The sequence below is a fragment of the Brachionichthys hirsutus genome, chromosome 22, assembly GCF_040956055.1.
Source record: "Brachionichthys hirsutus isolate HB-005 chromosome 22, CSIRO-AGI_Bhir_v1, whole genome shotgun sequence".
Taxonomy (NCBI): Eukaryota; Metazoa; Chordata; class Actinopteri; order Lophiiformes; family Brachionichthyidae; genus Brachionichthys; species Brachionichthys hirsutus.
In genome coordinates, this window is record NC_090918.1 from 7,399,438 (window position 1) to 7,417,006 (window position 17,569).

At 43.7% G+C, this 17,569-nt stretch overlaps 1 protein-coding gene across 1 annotated transcript in view; it reads left to right on the plus strand.

The window, feature by feature from the left end:
* exoc4 (exocyst complex component 4) overlaps positions 1 to 17,569 on the plus strand; it is a 51,552-nt gene that overhangs the window by 6,851 nt on the left and 27,132 nt on the right. Inside the window, exon 4 of the mRNA XM_068755560.1 lies at positions 2,574 to 2,670. Within this exon, the coding sequence (XP_068611661.1) occupies positions 2,574 to 2,670 (97 nt within the window). The remainder of the gene's footprint in view (positions 1 to 2,573; positions 2,671 to 17,569) is intronic.

The following is a 17,569-nucleotide window of genomic DNA, read 5'->3' on the forward strand; positions in this document are numbered from 1 at the left end:
CAAAGACTGTACTACGAGTATTTGCACTGACTTCTCTTTGCACTGACACAAATTTACTTTGCAAATGAGGGATTATGACTGTTTCTTTGCCCGTTTTATTTGGCTTTCCCCCTCTCGCCCTCTCTGACACGCTTGCGAATGCATAAGGAGACGCGGCGTCTCCGGAGGCGCTCTGGCGTGTTAAAGAAGGCGCCAGACGTTCATTCTTTTCTGTGCCTAAATCCGGGGCAGGGGCCGGAATTCATCACAGGATCAAAACCGTTTCTCATCAAACCCAGGAAAGTGTATCTAATGCAATTTCACTAAGTCACTGGCTGACTTGATTACATGTGGGCTGAGGAGAGCATGCGAAGGCACCACCGGGGGGGGCTGATGGGTGTCACCGTGTGAGCATATGGAATCTGTACGAGTTGAGCCGGGCTACCCGTGTCAGTAAAAGCACAACACAAGCATCTGTTTGTGAGTTTGTTTGTTCAGAGCATCATATACATATCCTTACCTGTCTTCTCGTACTTCTCTAATCCAAAAGTATTTCATTTCATAAAGGTTTTGATGGATTAAAGTTCTGCATCACGTCTGCTTAGGTGTGTGTGTGTGTTTCGTGAACTTGAGCAGGGGTCCTCAAGGGGGATTTGAGAAAGCTTTGGCCACATTAGAATGTGTCGCTGCTTCCTTCGCAGCTTTCAATCGCCGTCCCATCGGGCACCACCCCCTCCCACTAATCCCAGATCAGACCACACACCAAGAGACCCCGGATGCACAGAGCCCTGTCCAAACAGCGCTAACAAAACAGCCGAGCGCACACGTGCAAACACACACGCACGGGTTTGCCCAAAACAAAGTGTGCACCTATGTGAGGAGAGGGCTGGCAGCAGTTTTGTGGCATTCTGACCCTGAAACTGGAGGCACCCTGCCACGTCTAGACAACTCCGAGGAGCACCATGCATATTAATGCAGACCTGTTTAATATTCATCGGTGCTATGCCCTGGTGGCAGCTGGTTCCAGACCCCATGGATCGATGGGGTCTCTTCCTCGCTCCTCTGACTGACACGGATGCAGATGTTTAGAGCATGAAATTAAATTGGTCACTGTCATTGGGAACACGATGCATGGTCCTTGGTTTGTTGTTGTGTGTGTGTGTGTGTGTGTGTGTGTGCAGTTGCCAGTTAGTGCCACTTGTCTGCTCCAAGAGTTATATCTAACTTTTTTCGGAGTCTGCGACATGTCGATGGAATTCACGCGGAGACCTCAGCGTTTGCAAGTCGATGATGACGATGAGACAAAAGTTTAGCTGGCTCTCTCTAAGCAGACAATCAATATGAAAGGGAGAGACAAACCTGCGGGGGGGGGGGGGGGGGGCAAGAGAGTGTGTTGGCAGCAGCTTTGTTTAGGAGCCTGTAATTGAGTCTTAATTGAATTGGCACCAAAGGAAGGAGGAACGGATGGAGAGACTGAGGAAAAAGAGAGAAGAGTGTACTGGACCTCATCCATGTCTCCACTTAGCGATGCGTATATGCGCATATGTGGGCTCACCGTGGAGACGGATTTCATGGCGACAGATCGGAATCAGAAACCCTTGATTTGAACGTTTTTGAAGGAATGAAAGCCTTCCGTGTCATTTTAATGTAGATACAGAGAGCGTTTCCTCCGGAGCTTCAAATGAAACTTGTTTCATTAGAAATACATTATGCCGCGGCGGCACGGGGGGGGGGGGGGGGGCAATGGGTTGATATGCATTTGAATATGACGCTAGGCCGACTGCACAGGTAAAGCGGAAAAGGCTTTTGCGTTACGGCGAAGTGTGTCTTTCATGTTTTATCACAGGAGCTTTGCAGAGACGTAGTGGACATGGAGACCGAAGGCAACAGCTCAGCGAGGCTTCGTGGAAAACAGATCTCTGGATTGTCAGAATAGACACACAGACGAAAACACTAACCTTTGCTTTCAAGGCAAAGCACATATGAAAGCAGGCGTGCATTCATGCACGATATTCTTTCTTAACCTTTCCACATGCAAACACAGTCGTGAGCAGACCGTCGTTTTTGCTTCACAGTTTGCTGTATCGACAACAAGACAAAATTTCTTCTCCATCAATTATATTGATTACTTCAGGATGAGTGGAGTTAATGAGCTGCGGTGTTCTTCCTCTCCCCCGATAACACCCCCACCTCCCCGTTCCTTTCTGAGAATGGCAATGATTTTCTGATTAACCCCGTTGGCTCCGGGTTTCACCCACACGGTGACGCAGTGGGGTACGGGAGGAGTCTAAGCATTGTGGGACGCATTTGGAGTCGTGTCGGAGAAATGCGCCGATTGAGCGATGTGTTAATTAGGACCGAAAGTTCAATATTTATATTGTTTGTAACGTCCCGGTATGATTTTGGATTGTAAAACATATTGGCTAATATCGGGGAACATGACTGTTACATGCTCCTTCAGGCTCCAGCTCAGGTTGGTGCCTCTTCAAAAAGCAGAACTTCAGAACCAGCTGAAGTCTTCTGAATGTCATCCTGCAGCAATACTCGGGCGCCTATCTTGACATTTTGCTTGACTTCCGTCTCCTTTGTTCCAGGCGGTGCCGACGACAACCTGATCGAAGGTGGAGAAATGAAGTTTGTGTGTAAACCGGGAGCCAGGAACATCACTGTGATCTTTCAGCCTCTTCTCAGGTACAGAAATGTGCGATACACTAATATCCAGCAAAGAAAGCATATTGGTTTCAACATGTTTTTCAGGTTTATAAGGAACACAAAAAGAACAAGGAACTTAGAGTCCCGGAATGTGAAGTGAGACTTTACTTACATTGGACATTGTGTGGATAACAACATTGCACTTTACAATGGTGCTTCTTTAACACCATATGTCTTCTGATGTGCCTCAACGGGCTCAGATTGAAGTTAGCTAATGAACGACAGGACCGCGAGTCTTTAATGGAACAGGCTGATTTCATAAATTTTAAGAGGTACATGTGTGTGAAAGGCCCCTCTGGTGTCAGGCTGGTTAGTGGGAGAGGCATGGACAAGAAGCCCAAGATATACGACGGCCGGGACGTGACTCAATACCAGTAAAACATAACCTAATTATGCTACATGGCCTCTTAGTGGCCGTCTATCGATTTAGAGCTTTTTAATGCGTAGTAGGGAATCGTAAATCAAATATGACGCAATGCGTTGCACTTTCATCTCAAAACATTTTGTTGTTGCCATCTAGGAATCGGGATCGGCTCCCGCCCCCTCGCCTTTATTTCCCATTAAATTGGAGCATTGTGAGGGTTGCCTTTGCAATAATGCTCTGTATGTCTGGTAGTTTCCTATACAGCAATGTACTCCCAAGCGACTAGTGTAAATCTAATGGTGAAGCAGTTTAATTGAATTGGCCTCCAGGCAGTGATGCATTACCTTCAAGGATCCATTAAACACAGAGTTTCCTACCTATATGGGTGAACACTTCTGCAATTTTGAAATCATGAAGCACGTTTTTCCTGCAAACGCTGCATGTATCCCTTAAATTTGAATAAACCTGGTAGGTTAACAGTTTTATAACTCAGCCAGTCAGTAACCAGACAGTTATCAGTAACTTTATTTGTTTGATTATTGCTTTTTTTAATGAAAGAAACACCAAAACAAAAGACTGCTATCAGATGATAGATACTCTGTGAACGTTTATTAGGAACGCTTTAATGTCCTTCCCTGCAGGATGTTCTCTTTGCATTTACGTCCCTTTACCAATTTGTTAGTTTGTCTCTCTTACATATTTTCCGTCTTCCTTTGACGCACACCCATTCTGACATTGCCCCCCCCTGTTCTCCGTGGGTCCGGCCAAGCTTTTGTCTGAACAAATGACCAAACGCCTGCTAGCTTTCTGCCAGCCTCTCCCCGTGTTGTTTGTAATGGTCCGTATCAATCACGCCAATCTGGCTCGAGCATGAGGCTCTGTCTTCTTTCTCCACGTCTTGCCATCCATGCCTTCTCCAGACTTCTAGGGCCAATGGAGCAGTGTTTGTTACATATGGCTTTCAAATGACAAAGCTCTGGCAGGCCGTTGATGGATCACTACACCTCCTGCAGCCAGCCGTGCAACTCGTGGCTGCTTTAATGACAAAAACAGTTGCCGCACTGGAAATCTGTGCGTTGTGCATGGGAGTCAGAGACAACAGCATCCTAATGGTTGGGATATAGTTCCTGCTATATCTCCCCTAAACCACGTATACTTTTCGGGGCATGTGTTCAGCTATCTTTGGATGAATTTAGGTTTTCCAGGACTCAGGAGGGAGTTAATTTTAGGGAATCTGATTATAACGTGTCAAGAGCCGACACAACGACAAATCTGTTTGCTTGGAGAGCTTTGACTTTTCCACACTATTTGTAATTTATTCTGACGTAATAGTATCGCTAAGCTTCTTATTCTCTCCTACTTGTCCGATTTATATTATCTATTTTGCCTCATGCTGTCTTGGCGCATGACGCTTATCTATCATATTAAGTCATAACATGTCATATGAAGAAGGGCCATACTTGGTTCATCTGATGTGTTTGTTATTAAGAAATATATTCACTGTGCAGCCAATGCAAGCCCACGAAAGTCAGACGTGCAAAGATGGGCCCATAAAGCAGCCTTGATAGCGCATCTGATAAACGTTGTATATCGATAGCAGTGACAACGATGCGGTTAGATCTAAGAGCCTATCGCGGTGCCAGATTAAAACCTTCAACAATCGGTCAGTGTTCTGCTCCTTTGCTTTTGCTCTTGTGTCGTCGCAGGAATCCGGATTATGGAGTCAACAATGACAACCCTCATTATCCGTAATGCGAGATGGCATAATCGATTTAGCAAACACCTGTTCAACAAGCAGAATATAAATTTGCAGAAATGCAACGCCCCCCCGCCCCCCATCCACTGTGCAACGAAAGAGTGAAAAGAGAACCAAATTCCACATTTGTATTTCTGATCCAGAATATGTTGGGAGGGATTGCCGAGCCCACACGGTCATGGAAATATTATGTCTCCCCCCTAGAGAATGTGGCAAGGCAGAAGGACGTCTGGGCTACCTTCGTTAGGCTGCTGCCATTGCAATATCACCCTGGCCAGATGCCAGAGAATTGATGGAGTATCGTTAGGAGGGAACTGCTGTGGAAAGGATTCTTATAATGTACTTACTGCTTATGTTTGCCTCACTTCTATATTTATAGCCCTCAAGGGAATGTGCCTTTCTGAAACAATTACAAACTAACAGTTCTGCACACATGCACGCACACACACACACACACACACGTTGCAATCCAAAGGGATTTATCAGAACTTCAAAGAATATTAGAACGGCAGGTGTACCGGATTGATCGCTTCCCGATCAGTCCAATGACAGCACAGGTCTTCAAATGCACGCACATTGTCTTTCTAGAAAGTACTCGTGCTGCATTTACTGCCTGACATTTTTGCAGTGTCCACGGTCGAATGAAAGAGTGGGAAGGAGAGGAAAGTGTCAGAAGGTTAGTCTGACAGAGTGCGCTTGGGGGGCGGTGGGGGGGGGACAGAAGGAAGGACAATGCAGGAAATGATTAAAAGAATGAGGGGTGGATAGAAAGCGAGATGACAGAAGGGCTCTGTCTCCCACTGCTCGTAGCCTGTGGTATAAAAGAAGCGCACCACGATTCTGAACTAATTTCACACTCTCATTAACGCCTCGTCTCAGCAGCACAGACGGGTCAGGACGCACAGAAAGAGGAAGAGCGGGAGGTGGAATTGAGCACCTTTCTAAAAGTAGTTTTTAGAATAGCTTTTCCAGGTTTCTTAAATGATTTAGCCACAACTTGCTCTGTTGATTTCTCCAACATGACATCCCAGGACATGGCCTCTCCTTAAATTCCCTCCGACACCGTCGTCTGCTGTGCTGAATTAGATTATCGTTAGAATACTTCCAATCCAAAAATGATTACCTGCACACATTGGCCGACATTAAAGACCAATGGTAATGTTTTGATTGTTTTGTTGCACCGTTGCATGACATTCTCTGTAGTCTGTTGAAACGTCTTTATCGAGTGTGAGACGTCTGATCAGTGTGTAGTAGTGTGTATAGTAGTGTGATTTTGTTTCAGGCAGTTATCCGGACTACTTGTTTGCATGTCTTTCTGTATTTTATTTTTCACTACCAAAGAGCAGACAGAAAAACAAATTTGATTATCACTTCCTTTCTCTAAGTAGTGCTGAAGAAGTCACTGCCCATATGCTCCCAACTGCAACATGGATAATGGCACCCATTACTCTATTTATGATCCATAATTCCCACAGTTACACAGTACTTTATGATACTGATTCACTTGACAGTTTATTAGTCGCATTCTCAGCTCGTTGCCAGGACCAGGGCTTGAAGTTATCTTGCGTTCAAACGTGCTAATTCGCATTGATCGAAGCTGACAATGACTCAGGAGTTTCGTAGTTTTACTTAACCTTCATGTAGCGAGGCAGAACATTCATAATCACAGGCAACAACTGCGCTTTCCGTCAACAGTAACATCTGCAGTCCACCCCTAAGAAGCATCTGCACAGAGGTTATTAAAATGCCACATAGACGCCCCGTCTTAATCGCACATACAGTACGTACGTCCTTGTACCGCTTTGCACTTCCAGCCTTTCTTATCTTTTCTCACATATTCAGCAGTTTGTTTTTCTCCCCCTTCAGCATGCAGCGCCTGTCCTGTCGCTAATGCTTTCTCACTCTTATCCACACCCCCTTCCAAAACTGGGATTCAAATGAGGAGAGGATTTTTACACCGGAAAGGTCAAACAGAAAGTGAGATAAAGATGGTACAAGAAAGACGCCAACAACAGAGAGCGAAGAGAGCAGATGGGAGGCAATAAAGAAAAAAAACACAAAGGAAAAGACGATAAAAGAAACAGACGGAAGGAAAAATAATTTAAAGGCCTTTGCTTTGCATGTAAGCTGAGTGGCGTGTTTGACTTCATAATGTGTATGCGCACGTACGCAGCCTTCACACATCTGTTATATACTGTACGTGGAGAGAGGCAAGGATATCGGCTATTGAGCAGCAGGTCACAATTAGTTTAAACGGTTAATTGATCAGACTCACCTTGGCAAGTCATCACTGACCTTCACAACGTGGTTGATGCTTCAGTCTGCCCTCCAAAGTGTTTCAAAAACGTGTATCTTCGGCCTGTTTCTATCGAGGTGCACAGTTTTCAATCTCTTCATGTCTTAAGCAAACGCATGCACAGTGACAGATGGTCATTACGTGTGTGTGCAAACACATGCACACACACGCCAGATACTGTGCAAGAGATTAGAGCCTTCGTTGCAGGGGACTCTTCTCTGGCTATAGAAGGTGGATAAACTCTTTGATTGTGTTTATCCATCCTCATAATAAAATAATGAAATCAAAATCAGTTCCTCGGGCAGCCTCTTCAACAGACTCGTGAAGCAGACAGTCGTCAGTTGGAGCTTAAGGGGTTCTCGTTTGTCTGAACGCACAGCGGTAGGGTCCTTGTTTTTTTTTTTTGTTTTTGTGCTATACAGGAGGAAAAAAAAGAATGGAGGCATGGAAACAAATTCCCGCTTGGATTGGATGCAGATTCTGTGCCAGAATGCAGAGGAAAGCTTTTACATGAACCTTAGAAAGCGCACAGAGACAAACGCAGGTCTGTCTTTGAAGCTTTTCCAGATGACCAGGTCGTAATCACACAGATGTTCACACAGTCATGTTGTTCCCATCGATGTCACAGGGAGCTGCTGCCAAAAAAGAGAATTACCGAACTGCAGTTTTCAACATTTGTTGCTTTTGCTATTTATTTTTTCTTTCTGTAATTTCCTATATTTACAGGATCGTCATCAGCCAAGCAAAGACAGAAGTATATTTCCCCTACATGTCAACCATAATAATCCTGATTTTTCTTTTTCTTTATAAATTCCATTTATAAAACAAACGACTCTATTCTATTTCTAATCTTCTCCTGTCCTTCTGAGAACCATTTCAAGGTGAAGACAGTGTTGGAGATGGGGTAATTTACAGATATTCTCATGCTGCTGTCCCACACTTCCCTCGGTTTTCTCCTTTGAAGTCAACCTCAGCTGTCTTTCCACTTTACACCATTCTATCCCTTGACAACACGAGCTGCCATTCTCTGTTACTGTCACATGAGCAAGCACAAACCCCTACATCACGGCAGCCTTTGATTGGCCGGGCTTTTCCAGGTCGGCGAGCTGCTGCCTGATAATAACCTTGTTTGATTGCTGGAGCAGAGATGTAATTGATTGATCTGCTTGCCCTGTCTGGAGCTCGACTTCTGAAGTTGCCGATTCATTTGTGGAGGCGTTCGGAGGGCTGATGGTTGGGTTCTAGACTGGTGCATATGTACGAACGAACCTCAAATGACACATCTACCCACACAAGCACATCTACCCACACTCAATATGGTTTATTAGAATTAATGTACCGAAGACGGGTAGCTGAGCATGAGAGTTTGGACTTTATTTATTTCACTCTGCACAACATCCTGTTTGTCTCTCTAAACAAAACCCACCAACCAATCAAGAAGTCATTATAAACCTCATTAAAATTCGCCAGCTCATTCTGAAAGGGGAATGTTTGTGATCTCCTAATTGGTGGTTACATAAGTTAGTCTGTTTTCTGATTAGTTAATTATCCTCGCAGAGAGATGGATCAACTCTTCTAATCCAATGAGGAGACGGTTCGGTTTGCATTACTTTGCGAAAGAGATGGATTTTCCACCCATTTTGTCCTCCCTCCCCTCTGCGACGGTCTGAGCCACATCCCTGAGTCACACTGTGCAGATTGAATGTGAAGACGGTAGAAAAGTAAAACGCAGATTGATATAGTTCTCCTCTCCTCTTTCCACGAATCGTTCAGAGGCAAACCTTGTGAATGTAGACATTCATGAGAGTCGCGTCCTATTCCCGATCCATTTCAAGACTTTAGGACTTTCAGAAGAGGAAAAAGTAAGTGAAGCTTGCGAGAAGAAGCACTTTTTCAGTGAAATCCAACAACACCAAAGTGGCAAGTTTTCCCCCTGAGGTTTATAAAACACCAAAAGCGTACCATGTTTACCATACCCTCCTCTCCATCAGCCGGTGGTCCTCCCTGCAAAACTCTTTGGCTAAAGTCTTTTTAGATTCACCCGAAATAGAGCTTGCATCCACGACAATGATGACCGGAGGGAAATTTCTGCCAGAGACTCTGAGGGGGGGAGAGAAGGAAAAAAGGAAAAAATCCATTATGTTTGATGTTAGTGTCTCACCCTGCCAGCAAATGATGGCGGAAAAACCCTGTGAAATGACATTAGGGGTGTCTCGTAATGTGATTTCTGCTATGTGTGAATATGAGATTTCTAATGGATTTAAGCACATTAGACCAGTCTTTATCTGTACTATTTATTCCCCCCTGGTTTCAAATGTAATTTGCTAAGTACAACGTTTCACTCAGCTCTGGTTCACCAGCTTTCTGGCTAGGAAGGATGTGGGGGAGGATTATATTATTTCTTTTTTTGGGGGGGGGGGGGCATTGCATAAAGATACCATGATAAATATTACAGGCACAGCATTTGCGATAAATTGGCACATTATGAGAGAGATTCTTCCTGTAATATGTGCATAGGCATGCAGAGAATGAATGGTTTCATACGGAAGGGATCTGCGTGTGTGTGTGTGTGTGTGTATGTACAGCATGTAACACATCATGATTTTATACTAATTCACTCAAATAAGTGTCCTCTTGAAGTCGTTTTAGTTTTCATTATAATAATTGATAACTATTAATAAGTAATGTCTTACTTATATATATATATATATATATACTTACTTTTTTTAAAATTGTCTGACATTTTCAGTTTTTTTGATTTAGCAAAGGCTGATTTGAAAATCAACTCTTTCCTGCTCAGCGAACTCTTTTCTAACTGTGTGTATGATTCACGTCAACGATTGCATATCATGAACAATTTTACCTTCATAAATCACAATCGACTTCTTGCATACCTAAGCAGACTTTATGACAAGACCACTTATGAAGGCTCATTTCAGAAATTGCGTCAAATTGTAGGGTGGGAGTTCAGTGAAGTTGGCATGCGCTCTTAAAATGTCCTTACGAAATGTAATCTGCATTCCTTCTTGGTTACAAATCATCTACAAAGCCTTGGTGCACGCTTCAACCCTGTGGTGCGCTGAATTAGATTTCTGCAAGACCTTGTGATAGATGAACAGACGTGTTTGATTTTTCAATGCTCTGACAGAGCGCCATTTCTGGAAACACAGCACTTCATGTCTTTAAACATAAGCAATGCTTATGTTTGAAGACAAAGAGTCGTGTTCATCATCTTTCATTTTCGTGATGCCCTAATATCTGTCCCTGACTGATTGAGGTCGTAGCATCACTGATTTGCGAGAACACTTACTGTAACTGACGGAATTTTTGCAAATTGCCTCGAATCAGTCAGCGTGGGGCCACACCGAGCTCTCTGCAGGCTTAATGACGGAAGTCATTTAACCCCAGCCTACAACACAAACACACACAAATACAGTCTAAATAGGAATATATAACAGAACAAGCATCACACACACACACACACACACACAATATAACTGCCTCACCTCCAGCTTGTATTTCAGTAGCTTGAAGATGGAACAAGGACATTATGCAAATGTCAGGTGTCAAGTGTAAATGAGTTTGGAGGGATGGGAAACAGAAGTATTGAATATCACACCGGCTCCCTTGGCAACTGCACCAAGGTAATGAGAGCATTCCGGGATGTAGGCTGACAAAAAAAAAAAGCAGCCTTTGTTAGAGTGAGAGACAGCAGAGTGCAAAATACACAATGAAGATAGTTAAGAGTAAACCCATTGAGTTGATAACGCCACAGACGACCTTATTTAGATTATTCACACGAGGACCGGCTTTGAGTTGTTGTCCAGCGGCCTTTGAATTTCACTGTTGCAGTTTCAAGTTGAAGTGCGGAGCTGCCAGAGACGGCAAATATTTGCTTGTACGACTGGAACCTCACATTTTGGTGAACATAAAACTGATGAAACGTCAAACAGGTGAAGTCAAGCACACCTGGAGCTAAGTGATGCAGGCCATTTCTGAGGTGGCGTCTGCCACAAACATTTGGCTCTGGTTTTTACATATGTCTTTGTCCCTCAATTCATATGTCTCTTTTCATCTCTCAGTCTCTGTAGTCTAACAATTATGACTAGTGCCTAATCATCTTTTGTGGTCTCTGTGACTTTTTGTTGTTCCCTTGACACACCCCTCTGCACTTGTCTGATCGCAACAGGAAGATTTCTGCTGGCCTCGGTCTCCCAGGGAAAACCGTTTTGATAGTGATGCAATTACTGAAGCTCTCCATTTTTACCCGCTATAGGTCTTCAAAAGACTTTACCTACGAAGTGATTACTCTTATAGATATGGTGTGAGGCTCTGACAACAAGCGTCTCCACAGCAAAGCTTTTCTATGATCAGGCATTTATTTCCTGACACTCTTTTGTCCACGAAATTCTAAGCCTTAGAATCTCAAGCTTTCCTGCGCGTCTCCCATCAATTCTGAACAGAATCTGTCTAAGCAATTCCAATCAAATTCCAAACAGCGGGCTTCCGCTGCATCGTAGACGACTGCAACACCCACGCTGGCTTTAACAACAGAAACGTCCAATCCAATTTATTTCCTTACAATCTATCCTCTTTATCAGGTAATCATATGCATGCGAACAGCTGTGAGTTTCCACTACAGCGACTCATTATACCCTTTGCATTCCAATAGGATGAGACTTGAACAGTCTGTTACTGGGTGATTAGCATGCTGACTGATACATGTATATTTTTGACATAATTCCAAAAGTGTCATTTCCTTCAATTTCCAAATGTTTTTTTAAGTACCATTGTTACACATCCCATGTTCTCCCATCCATTGATTTATTTGTAATAACTGTAATATTTCTTTTTCTAATTATTGCTCTCTCAGACACACCATGTGTTTCACCGGGAGATTTTAGCAGAGCAGAATGCAGGACCCCCATGATGTACTGTAAATGTACTGATTGTGGTGCAGTTCTTCTTTCATTTTGAACACAAACATATCTCTGCAATGGTTTCAAGGGAAAACCAAGAAAGTTTGAAACTAACCCTAAAATAAAGAGTTAAGCACAATGTAAATCATGAACAAAGTAATAACTAACTTCTCTGGAGGGTCTTCTCTCCATTCCCTCCTCCCTTCATCCCACTTTGGTCATTCCGATGACGAAAACGCTCGTGGAATGATTCTCTATTTACCCGCATGGCCGCGTTCATGAGAAAATACATTGCCTAAGTGCACACCTGCCACTTTTTAAAGTGAAACGCACAAAGTTAAAGGTCAGTGCCTCCTCAAGGTTGTCTCTCTCCCCTGGGAGACCTTTCGAGTGGACACACCATCGCACACAGAGGCCAAGACATGACACTACAACAAGCAAGCATGGGCAGTCTATGAAAGGACCAATGAATAATTTAACCCCGAGCATCACATCACCCCCCCCCCCCCCCCTTGGCATTCAAGTTTACAGAAGGGCTTGCATGTGCAAGCCATGAGTGTGTCTATCTGTAGGTGCATGGAGATTGAGTGGTGTGTATCTCCCTTCATTTTGTGCATGCCCTATATGCTGAAAGGTGGCTATTTCAGCAGTGTAATGTGATGTGTGGAAGTATTATCAGAGCTGTGGGTGTGACAGACGCGCAGCCCTAGAGCTGACTTCCTGGAATTGCATTTTGTCGACCATCTACAATACGAAACCTGCCACTGAATCCCCCCCCCCCCAGGCTATGCAAAGTGTGATTGAGGTATTTCTGTGATGTGGCGCCATCAAGGATGCGTGCTTGTGAGGTATTTCATGTTCCCGTCTCCTTGTGTAGGTACATAATAGTTTGTGCAAAACTCTGAATCGGAATGAAAACCAATCTTACGTCTTCCTTTTTGTTTCTTTCATTTATCCTTTGTCCTTCCATCTTCACTTTGTTTTTCCTGACTACCAGCCTCCCTCTATCTTTTTCTTACCACTCTCCTTCCCATCCATCTTCAACTCCCATGCCCACGCCCTCCCTTCTCCCTGTCAACGCTGTCATAGCTTGGGTAGCCCTTCAGTGTATTACAGACCTCTCACCACTAGTTCTCTTTATAGGACTTTCTCTTTTTAAATTCAATCAGGCTTCAATGGAGCTCCCAGAGACATTTTCAATTTACGACCTGGACGCAGAAGGATGGAAGGACCTTACACCACCAGGTCTAAATGGAATGGAGGGCAGAGAGAGAGAGAGAGGTATGGGAGAAGGGTTGATAAGGAGGTGAGGCGGTTCATTGAAACAGTGCCATGGAGAGATAACAGGAATGTAGCGTTAAAAATAGAGAGAGTCTAGGGAATTAGGGGAAAGAGAGTGGAAGAAAGATGAAGGGAAAGCAAGAGTCTGGAGTGTTGCAGGGGATGAAATACCAGAATGACGACAGGTGAGGGAGAAGGACTGTGGAACAGAGGGATGGAGCACATAAACGCATACAGTAAAGAGACTACTTGATAGACGAGCAGCATGTGATATGGCTCTGCTCATCAGCCTGTTTGGAAGAATGCGTCAGCCTTTAGTATGTACGGTACTGTGAAGTGTAAGCATAAAGTAATAACGTAGTGTTAACACGCAGATACCTAAATGGAGTTTTAAGATAGAGCCACTTTTTGCCGTTGTTTGTTTTGAGAAACATTAAATCCATTGCTTTTCCTTACAGCAATCCTTTTGACCTTGAGCAATCCAACTTTCCATTCACTCTCCTTGGGCCAAAATAACCTCCTAATCTTTCAGTCTTTGCTGTTGGTGCTTTGTGCATTGTGTGCAGGCTCAGTGTGTTTCTCTGTAGTTTTTTTTCAGGCAAAATGAAAAGTGCCTCTGGATTCAGATTTTCCGGGCCATTCATTGAACTATGACTGTCCTTCAGTGGCTCCAAAAGGCAGCGTTTGTCCTCCGTGGGGCCTGCTCTACTCGAGTCAACGTGACGGCTTTGTTGTCACATATTTCTTTGAGGGCTGTTTTCCATTGCGGGATAATACCCACCTCATTGTCACTTGTCATCATAACGACGCTATACAAATCTATTGAGATGTCATCTTCAGTGCGACACGCACCAAAACAATGGAGGATATTCTTTTCATGGTGTTCTTTCTTGTCATAAGAAGCTGGTAGGACGCAAGACAAAACTCTTCTGTAAGGTGTAGGAGCAGGTTCAGGGTTCCTTTATTTGTACCCGTAGGTAGATTTGATTTGCTGTAAGATCAGCTATGAAGAGTTTAGGGAACCCAGTACTTTTACGTCACATCAATGACACTGATCCATTGACAATGTCAATAAAGACCCTCGAGGCAGATTTCATACAACGGTCTTCTTTAAGGCCCCAAAGGCAAATCTTAACTTCAACACAACCTCATTCAAATGGATTGCCTAACTTCTCTTAAACGCGACTAAACTGTGGATTATGAACCATGTTAAGTGTTGTTTCCTGCATTATACTGTACCGGCACAGGTTGATGAAGCAGTCCCCTTCCCCTTGTTTGTTTAAATGCCACCTGTGAGAGGCCACTTAATACCTGGCTTATTAATCAGACTTGTTTTGTAAGGGGGGAGGTAAACACTTCAATACTTAAACATTAAGCGGAGTACAATCAGACCAGATGTTTTGTTGCACCTGCCTCTCCGTCTAGCCAACTAGGCAATCAGTGCCTGTTATTACGAAAATAGCTGCTTAAAGAGCACAAATACGAACACGCACACACACCAGGGTACTTTGTATGAACAGCGACATCACCTGCCTCTTATAGGCAGGTGACAGTTTGCATAAAAGAGCCAATTTAGGCCCGGTCGCCTCCCATTGTGAAAATTAGGCATCATATTCTGTGGTCTTAATGGTTCAGTCTAGCCTGTCAGGGGTTGCACCCCCCCACACACACACAAGTCCTATTCATCCACGGTGATAAATGAGAACAAAAACAAGTGCAGTTGTCATTTAATGAGAATAGGACGCATTCACCAGGGGGGGCTGCGTCTTTGTACAACTTTTGATTCTTCAGGGTGTTTTTTGCAATATTGTGACTGATGGCGGTTGAGCAGCACTTTGTTTTGAGCTATTCAGCTATGAAGAACAGATGGATGTGAAAGTCTGAGCTTAACAGCATGAAACATTAAGACAAAGTGGGACTTCGTCTGATGCCGCCATTGCTCATAATAACTGATCTTCAGCAACCATTTGCAGACTCATCAGCAAAGCTGTAAATGTGTCTTTTGGTCCAGAAAGGCCTGCGTATTTACCATTGAGTTGCGACAGCTCATTATATATTAATACTTGAGTGACAGGCCTTCAGAACCCCTAAAAAAACAGAAACATTTGAAAGCTTTTGTGAATGGGAATGAACTCGCAGTGGGCAGGTTTGTACCCCTGCTGCTATGATTCCCTTGCCTTAGGCAACACACCAGGGAAAGTGTGTCTTTGAAACTAAGTTATAGTGGAGTGTGGGACTTTTTTCACCATTGGATAAACCTATCACAAAATAACTAATAACTAAAACATGGGCTGCATACCATTCAGTAAAACATTTATCCACGCTATTAGCTTTGAGCAAGCCGAATAAAGTACAACGCACTCCAATAATATCTTGTAGTTCAGAACTAAACACCTGTTCGGGAAAAGAAATCCGAATAATGATGGCTGAGGACCTCATGCGGCTGTTTTGGGATCAAACACTGGTCCTTAGTTTCGGTATAATATTACCAGATATACCTCAACCACATTGCTCTCGGGGAAGAGATAGACAGTCCTGGGCCGAATTAGAGAGCGATAACGAGATGGAGGGTGGAAAGCATGCTGCAGAAAGATGGAGGAGTACACCAGCAGCAGCAGTGAGGTGGTGATTTGTCTTTGAGGCTCTGTGGTGTTGGCGTTGGCAGCGTCAGCTAAACAAGGCCATCTCATTTCCTGTTGTCTGCAGGAAGCAGCTGTCTGCTACCACTGCTGCCGCTGCTGCTGCTACTCACAGCCACTGGTCATCAATCTCCTCCGTTTTAATTGGTCTGCACCACACTGCGACGTGCAAGCACACACACACGCTATACACAGAAGGTGCGGTCGTAAAGGTGCATGCAGGCAATTCTTGTGTGACTGCACACACCTTTTCTAACGTATACTGAACCTCCTTAAAACAGTTTGGCATAGTATTGGAAATAAGCCTCTTTAATAAAACACAAGCTTTGCATCATATGTGCAATCATCTTTTTGTTAAGTTCTTATCTGAAATACAAAACTCAGCTATTGCTGCTTCATAAACACTGTGTTCCAAAATTCTTCCAGGTCATAGTGGGATCACCGACGAGGATATTACTGGGATTATCAGATTTAAAGTTGTGAACCTGCCATTCATATACCCAGCAGGGTTATAATAGGCTTTTTTTTTTTCAGTAGACATTTTTCTCATAAATAAGTGCACACACTCCCCCTTTACTTCTGCATATACATTCACACACACACCCTAACACGCACGCATGCTCTCGCACATGTGCAAAACCAAAACGGGCATCGAGGGCGAGGCTAAGGCATGAACAGCAGGAAGTCTGGTGCAGTCGTGGGAAGACCATATACATTTCACCAAGCACTGATGAAACACACTCTCATAGACTTAATCTCAAAGTGTTGTCATTTAAGAAAAAAAACAATGCATTCACCCAGGTCTTTGACTTTTCTTTTTCTTTCTCACACATCCACACAGGCACAAAAAGCAAATCCAGTATAGGGGGTCTATAAATCTTCCACAGAAGCATTTGTGATTTAAAAAATGTGGAAATGAATGAAAGAAAGGAAAAGCAAGCTACATTCAAATGGTTTTAACTTGAGCTGCCTGAAGAAGCTGACACAGTGCCATCAAGTGGTGATGGTTGAAATTGCAAGGGGGTCACAGGTCATCTAATTGAGAGGTGGTGTGTATGTGTAATAAAATATATAACACACACTGTAGAAATTACTGTGTTGGAGATTTTAATATTCTCAGAGAATCAATATTGAATGTGTAGTTTGATCCAATTAAAAGTATTCGTTGCGGCAGTGTGATTGCAGGATTGAGGTCTAATGATGGTTGTGCCATAAGATTTATAAAGTGTCACCATCCATTAAAATCCTGGCATGACTTTGAAATCCTACAGAAGTAACTGGGTAGTTCTGCAATGAAGTATAATTGCATACAGATAAGGGCTTTCAAGTGTCGCTGGATGTGGTGTATTGATGAAATGGCACGTGGCTGTACATGTTAATGTTCTGTGTGTGTGTGTGTGTGTGTGACAAAGATAGCCTGACAGGTACACACACACACAAGACTGCAGTCAGTCTCTCCCTCCTATCTAGATTAGCAGTGGTTCAGTCCGTCCTGTCCTTGGCGTGTGACGGGTCTTTACAGAACATGCCTTCCTCTCTGTGTGGTCAAATCAGAATTCACCATAGCTGATGGGTTCGTGCCGAAGGAGGATTGTCAGAGATTTAAAAATGCTGACTCTCTAA